The sequence below is a fragment of the Triturus cristatus genome, chromosome 6, assembly GCF_964204655.1.
Source record: "Triturus cristatus chromosome 6, aTriCri1.1, whole genome shotgun sequence".
Classification (NCBI taxonomy): Eukaryota; Metazoa; Chordata; class Amphibia; order Caudata; family Salamandridae; genus Triturus; species Triturus cristatus.
This window is the reverse complement of record NC_140589.1, coordinates 1,738,266,958-1,738,275,002: the sequence shown is the minus strand read 5'-3', so window position 1 is coordinate 1,738,275,002 and position 8,045 is coordinate 1,738,266,958. Positions and strand designations below refer to the sequence as shown.

Genomic DNA, 8,045 nt, shown 5'->3' with positions numbered 1-8,045 from the left:
CTGTGCAGGAGGCATTTATTGGTGTTCAAGAAGTTCCAGTTCTGGATAGTTTGTAATAGAAGTTCTTTAAAGGAGCTGCTCAGGGGTGGCAATAAAAGATTGTATGCATAATGTTAGCCTCCATCTCTTTAATTAAATCCGGATTCTCTTTTCATGAAAATCTGAGAATCGTCATTCTATGGCATTGATGTTTTAAGTTCTGCCAGATTTAAGGATCAAATGCTTGTCTTATTTTTAACTCTTTTGGTTAGATTACAAGTGGCTCAGAATTAAATGCATCTGATAATAGGATGCGTTAAATACCTCAACCTTTCTTAAATTTTAGCAGGTCAAACCTGCCGAAATTTAACAGGAGAAACGAGTACAGTATTTACCGTACCATGCGGATTTTGGTGCGTTAAACACCAAAATCTGCATATTGTTCTCTGAAAACTCATAATAATGTTATTTATCATGCTCAATAAATAATGCTCCCCGCGGTATTGTTAATTATGAGGTGCGATAAATTACACCTTCCTTTGTAAGCAGGCCCTAAGTAGCATTATGTAGACTGCCCTTTATTTTGTGATGCCTTCAATCTTTGAAAAACAGGATGATGTCAGGGGAGAACAGATGTAGCACTGAAATCTAGGACAACACGAAAAGTGCAAAGAAAAAGGTTGAGTTTTCTTTAACATTGAAACCTTTGCTGTTATGTTGTTTATATACGCACAGCACTTCTAGGCCTACAATGTAGAGTTCTGTTTCAGGGATTAAACTAAGTCCAAAAAAAGAGGACGCCTAAGAAAAATGCTTATAAAAAAACGCACAAAAATCCTACCTTACCAGTCGTCCTCATTACTCGCCACAATGAGGTATACCTTTACCATTTGACAGATTCCCTAGTGTAAATCAAACATTTGCATGTAGGTGTTTAAATCCTCTTGGACTGAACTTAATCCTTTTCTTTATCTTAGAAATCTTTAAGTGCCACCACCACCACAGCCAGGAGGAATGGTAGTGTGCACATACTTTGGAGATGAAGAAGAGACTGAGGCCTGATTACAAGTGGCATGTGTTCATGCAGGGATTTCACCATTACAAGTGGAGCAATGTTCATTGCACCTGGTAAGTACTAAGTACAATAAAGAGCGCATCCTTTGTTACATCTCGACAGGTCAAACTTCAGGAATTTAGAAATGGGAAAACGCCAAGCATTTATTGACACATGCAGATTTTGTTTCAGTAAGCACATAAATGGCCATGTTATTCCCCAAAAAGTCGGAATATGCAATAATTACTTCATCCAGCAGGGCCTGCTCGTTGGCGGAATAATTACTGCATCTGGCAGGGCATGCTCATAATCAGGAGGCCCTATGTGTAATGGAGATTAAATAATACATACATTAACCGCTCACCTCTCTTCAACACTGGTCAGACTAATGAAGGCAAACTGAAAAGGGTGCAACAACTGAATAAAACCCCAATGCGTAGCATATAATACCCAATTGTGTAATCAATTAAATTCACTATGTAACAAAAACAAATTCTAGCTCTTATTGCAACAGTCTTTAAATATCCAATAGAATGGTCAAACCATATGAGAGGTTAATTAGGATGCCCAGCTGACAGCCCCCAAGTATACCTAAAGACTCAGCTGTGGCTGATTTAAGGGCTCGCTGAAGGCTTCGAACGTCCGGAGGTAAAGAAATCGCCCACCTAATCCCTTGCTCTGACACTGAGAATTGTTAGTCTGAGACAGTTTATCTGATCCCAAGAGATAAGATTCTAAATCATTCACAACACTGTAAATCAACTGGAACAAACATGTATGGCTTGTCACACTAGGCAATTGTAGCGTGCTTATTTTGGAGAAACAAGGGCTTGTGAATAAGGCATGTAAACCAACATCTTCTTCCAAGTGTAAACTTGCACTGTGGGCAGGAGGACAAAAGCTGTCAGCACTTAGGACAAATGCTAAAGCTCACTGATTAATAAGGCCTCCAGATCCAAAGGCCTCGAAATCCACAATCATACAACTGATGTGCCGCTATAAAAGGAGTTTACAGGACAGTATATTCCAGGGAACATTCTTCAGTGGTGCAAACAGATTGTTATGAAGAGATTCAACAAGACCAGGATAAAACACTGTAGTAGTAAGAAAAGTGCATCAGTGACCTGTATATCTTCTGAGATTCATAAATGACATAAATTAATGTACGCTAGACCATGAGTTTTGCAACAGCCAGCCCACTGGCAAGACTCTCCTAGAAAACCTACAATTAATAGAGATCACAAAATAATGGTTTCAACTATTTCTAAATGTAAACCCAATGTAGAGCATAATCCTTCAAAGTGGAACTCTCCTAGACTACTCGACCACAATTCACGAAAAACTCGAAGTCAGTAATATAGACTTTCAACCTCTAATGCGGTGAGTAAAGGAGACGTGTTGTTCGAGATGAGTGCAAAGTATCTGTGAGATGACCACAGGAACAGAGATATGAACTATTCCTTTACTCGCACCATCCGTTTCAAAGGTGGGACTGTTAACATTTGGGGGTCAAAAACGGACCAGTGAGAAATGTATATTGCTTCTCTTCTGATCTTCATACGTATCTAGGCATGAAGGGAAAGGCACCAACTATCCCCCTCGGACAAGAGAATGAAAAGGAATCTATCCTCCATGCATGACCTTCCAAAGATCAAAAGCAAAAACGTGTGAGCAAGGGAATTATCTATAATGTAAAAAAAAAAAAAAACGTCCAGTATGGGGACACTGAACATATTTCAGACCTTCTGTTATCTCTAACAAGAGAGGCATAAGTTGTAGCTACGGGAAAACCCCCGCTCAGGACAAACATGCCCTAACACTATGCCCCCCTTGCTTCACCATGCCGCTAGACAACACAAAGTCTGCAGAGACAATTCAGGGTTACTACAGGAATGTATTTAAAAGGTAATATAAGCCCCAAAATAGAGTCAATAAAAAAAAAAGAATTGCCTTTCTTAGGCTAAAATGGAGACGTCTGAAGGTATGAGTATATATCATTTTAGTTATGACTGCGATGGAGAGGCGACAAGAGAGGGCTCCAATTTTTGACTGGAAAGACCTGCAGAACAAAGCATTAATAGTAAAGAACAGCAGATTTCATTTTTGGGGGAACAGCATTTGCCATCTTTGCAGACCTGCATCTTTGTTAGAATATTGGGCTGTACAACAAAGTATCACTTGTGGGTAAAGCAAGGATAGTGAGATTGAGCAAACGTGTTGTAAAATCAAGATTACCTATTTTCCACGGCTCAAATAGACTACAGTACTTCCAGCTTAAAAAGGTTGCATTCTTACTCCAGTACAGTGCTGGCGAGAATCCCTTTCCAGAGTGGGAATAAATCACTTCTAGATCTGGTGATGGTGTAATGAAAGGGTGATCTCCAAGAGCAAAAATAGGGAAAACGGTAAGCATGTGTGCGGGGGATCTTAGTTCTCAAATATGGAGAACTCCACAGCATCAATGGCATTAAAAAGGGAATATCACATGACATTTCCCAAAATCCTGATGGAAACCCACATTTGGTGGGTTTTGACATTTTTGTGAATTCTGGAAGATGCTAAATTGTAAAGTGTATATTTGTTACTTTCTTTGTGAATTTGCCCCAAAGTTGGCATGTGATAATTTACTGGTCATGATCTAAATTTGAGAAACACCTTTTTCACTGGGACAAATTTCAACACTGACCTGATGAGAGGCAGTCAGCAAATGTGCCAAAATTAAGAGTGACCACCAAACTACACAACAACTTATTCAGTCAAAAGAAAATGTACAGTAGTAAAGATGCATTTATGTCAAACTACCCACACCACTCATCGCTGATCTACAATGAATGTTTTAAGCCAGATTAAGGCATAAACACAAACTGTAGGTGTCCAATTAATTATTTGAGAATACCAACTTGGGCCTCCATTTAGAATTCAGCCCTAAACGCCGAGATAATGTCAAGAAGTGGTAGCTAATTTGCTGTAATGAACTCCTCTTTTCTGCTTTTTAGCATTAGACCCCAGGAGAAGTTAACTTGTGATATGTTACTTTTGAACTGTTTCAGCTAGCTACCACCAGTGTTTACTTGGTGGTAATCACTGATTAAGTTAATACAATGAGCCATAACGTCACCACTGTTGAAGCCTGTGGTAATTGTAAGAATGTGTAAAACCCAGAACAATACATATTTTTACTACTCCACTGATATCGAAATCAGGAGCTTCCCTAAATGAAACTAAAATGCGAGCTACAAACATGCGGGCACCTTCAGGTGGTGCACCGATATTGCAGCAATATTTCTGGATAAACTTTTGGCATTACCCATGACAGTCTGCAGCTCAAAAGGCCCTGTTCTACTTAATGCACATTAGAAAGATAATCTGCCCACATGCTTTACAGTAAAATGCAACGTTCAAATTAGACCTTCGTTGGAAAATCCCCACCAAACAGCTTGACAAAGTGCAATTAGTTAATGTGATACAGCTGAAACCAATAAGAGTGTGTCATGTGCAACTCTGGAGACACAAATGTAAACAATTAGTTCCAGGGTTAAGTTGTGATTGTTTAGATTTCATACATACAATTACCAGTCGTGAAACACCGACACACATCAATCTCATCAGACCCACAAAAAGGAGAGGCTAAGAGGAAAACAGCATGGACCATTATTCATATTATGGAATTGTACAATTTGGAGTATTGCTACCTCTGTGAAGATAACATGGGTTTATATAGAACACAAGGTCGGTAACCAAGAATTCATATTTAAAGTTGCCCATTAAATAGATAAGCTTTGGAAGTGAGAACTTGTGGTACCAAATCTGCCTTACGTGCTTGACCAATGGTTAAGTACCTGTGGTGGATATATGCGGTTGAAGAACGAGTTTTAAAACCTCAAGCTCGAAGACATTCTCTAAGCGATGGCCCCCTACATGTAAGATGATCCTCGTACATGCAACAAAGGAACGGAGCATCATCCTTTCCATTAATTTTAGATATGGCTGAAAACGCAAAGAATCTCTACCAAGATGATTGTGTTCTAGGTGCAAAAACACAATAGACTCCCTTCACTTTTGGAAAATAGGTTTGTTACTAGGTACTGCTAAGTTCTTGTGTACCATTTGATGTTACATTGCTTTAGCACTTCAGTTAGGTTAACCAGGTCACCAAACCACCAGTTTCTTGTGTGTAAACCATAATTCCACATGAAAACCTGATATGTAAATCTAATATCACGTGGCTACAAAGAATAGCTTTACATTCTCAACTGTAAACCAAGTTGACAGTTTAAGTTTTCGTTTATTTTCCTTCAGGTTGAAAGGGTTATCCTTTTTGCGGGGCACTAATCCAGCTGGCACACCGTAGCCCTGACTCTGGCCTTCTCTGAACTGATGTGGGTAAATGATATGTTCAGACGGCGGCCTGGCCCGTGCTGGCCACACGACAGTCTCGGCTGTTGTCCTTGATGAGGCTGGCGTTGAGCTTGGCCTCCAGCACCATCTGGTCGAAGGTCCTTGACTTGATCTGCTCACGCACCTTCTCCCGCATCTGGAAGGAGGCGCGGGCCACCTTGCGCGCCTCCTCCAGGACGGCCTCCTTCTCCCGCTGCATCTGGTCGCACTTCTGGTCCTTCTTGTGGATGGAGTGCTGCACCTCGCGCCGGTGGCTCTCCTCCTCCTCGGCCACTCGCATCTTCAGGATGTGGTGAGCACGCTCCTTCAGGAGGTTGACCTCGCGGGCGCGGCCCGCCCGGTCCTGGATGCTAAGCTGGGCCTGCTCCCGCGCCTGCTGGATCTTCAGCTCGCTGAGTTTCACCAGATGTTTCTTGTGGCGAGTCTCCTCCTGCTGCAGCCGCTCGGCCCGGTCCAGGGCCCGCTGGATCTGGTCGTCCTCGCGGGCCGCCCGCTCCTTCAGCTCCCGGCTGCGCTCGCCCGCCGCTTGCTCGTAGGCCTCGTGCGATTTCTGGGTCTTGTGTTCTATGCTGAGACGGCGCAGTAGCTCCTCCGCGTGGGCCTGGCTCTCCGCCTGCTCCCGCTTGCTTGAATGTCTCAGCCTGGCCTCCTCGTTCTGGGCCCTAACCTTCCGGCGCTCCTGGGCCTCGCGCTGAACTTTAGCCTGTAAGGCCCGGCCCATGCGCTGCTGAAGCCGCCTACTGACCCGCTCCCGCGCCACCCTGCCCGCTACCTCCCGCTCCCGTCGCACCCGCTCCAGGCCCCGCCGGCGGTTCTCCGCCTGCTTCTTGATGCGCTCCAGCTCCTGGTGGCGGCGGGCGCCAGCCTCCTCCGCGTGCTGCTGCCGGCGGGTCTCCCCTCTTTCCGCCTCGCGCTCCTGCAGGGCGCGCGCCGCTCGATCCTCCTGCCGCAGCCTCGCACGCCTCTCCGCGAGGTCCTGCTGCCAGCGCTGCAGGCGGCGGCCCAGCTGCGCCTTGCGCTCGCGCTCCCGGCGCCGCCTGCTGCGCAGCTCGCTCCTCCGCGCCTCCTCCCAGGCCCGGTCCGCCTCGCGCCGGCGCAGCTCCATGGCGCGCTCCTCCTGGTACTTGAGCAGCATCAGCGTCGCTATCTTCTTGTCGCGCTCCGGCAGCGACACCTGCGCCTCGCGCTCGATCTCCGCGGCCAGTTGACGTAGCCGCTGGCTGGTAGCTTCACTCGAGTGGCTCAAATCGCCTAGGCTTAGGCTCTTCGAGCACGGGGGCCCTTCGGGGCGGGCGGGGAGCTTTCTTGCCGGGCGGCCCGGTTGCTTCTCTTTTTGCCCGGCCACGTCGTGTTTGTCCTTGTGACCTTCGGGCCTGTCTTGCTTTCCCTTTTGCCCGACAGTCTCCTCAGCCTTTGGTTCCTGCTTCGGTCGATCCACCTTCCGCTCCCCCTGGTACTGCAGGACCACCCGGCTGTGGTCTGCGCGATCGCCCGCGTCGCCCGGAGGGGGCTCCCGCTTCTCTTCAGCCAGCAGCCGCCGGCGCTGCTCACGGCATTGCCGCAGTTTGCGCCTCCGCTCCCTTTCGTGGGCCTCGTAGCGTGCGGTCGCCAACGGTAGCGAGGCATCCGGGCTCTCCCACACGAACTCCGCCAGGGGCCGGTACAGCAGCTCCACCGGCCGCACGCCCTGCAGCGCGCAGGCCTCCAGGGACCGCGGGCTGGTCAGCACATAGCGGCTGACCTCGTGCTGCGTCTCCTCGAAGTTGTTCAGGTCCAGGTGCACCGGCGGTGCTGGCTCGGCGTCCCCCATCCCTCCGCCCCCGCTAGTGTCCGGAGCTTAGGGATGGGTAGGCACAGTGCCCATCCTGGCGTCACAAGTCCCGGTGTGAGCGGTGTCCTGGGCCGGCGGTGCTGCTCTCGGGGCGCCCGTCAGAGCGGCGCTCCCACGCCTCAGCCCTCTGTTGAAGGACGCCGCTTGGCTTTCGTTTCCCAGGAGACGGCGAGGCCTTCAGGGCCAGGGCGTGACACCACCCCATTGCCCCCTCCCGACCTGGGCCTACCGCTGACAGCGAGGCCCGTCATAATCGCTGCCCGCCTCAGGCGTGGACAGCACCCTGGAGTGATTCTCCCCTTTCCGGGGTCCCACAGTCTGTTTATGAAGATGGGTGCGTATATAAACAATCGACTCTTTGCAGAGAATATCTTTCTCACTCACACGCCTTGCTGTGTGAACTTCTGTACACCTGCAACTATCTACATTGTTCACTACTTCACCATGTTAATTGTCTGAGATTTGTCACCACCTATGTGCCTATTCGCTCCCATTCAACCTAGCTTCTATCCCTTCTTTCTTCATATCCATAATCTTCCCTGGTGCCTCACATTTTCTTCCCCCATTCTCACATAAAAACAAATAATCTCACCTCTTTCCAACGCCTCTCTGCTATCGATCCTTTTAATTATCATCTGTTTCTGTCAGTGTCTTCCGCTCATTTACGTTCCCTTCTTCCTTTCGTTTGCTTTTACCTACAACTTCATATTGCCACAGTTCCCTACGACTGTCTACCCAGTCATATTTTCTTTTCTGCTTTAGTTCATGCCTGATCACACCTCA

The 8,045-nt window shown here is 47.2% G+C and overlaps 1 protein-coding gene across 1 annotated transcript; it reads right to left on the bottom strand.

Moving 5' to 3' along the window:
- Window positions 1-461: 461 nt before the first annotated feature.
- CCDC185 (coiled-coil domain containing 185) lies at window positions 462-7,556 on the bottom strand. The gene has a single exon (XM_085612988.1). The coding sequence runs from the start codon at window positions 7,239-7,241 to the stop codon at window positions 5,430-5,432; it is 1,812 nt and encodes a 603-aa protein (XP_085469114.1). The 5' UTR covers window positions 7,242-7,556; the 3' UTR covers window positions 462-5,429.
- Between the last annotated feature and the right edge of the window lie 489 nt (window positions 7,557-8,045).

What these genes read in the sequence shown, in the direction of transcription:
- CCDC185 (XM_085612988.1), bottom strand. Translation starts at nt 7,241, where the DNA reads ATGGGGGACGCCGAGCCAGCACCGCCGGTGCACCTGGACCTGAACAAC.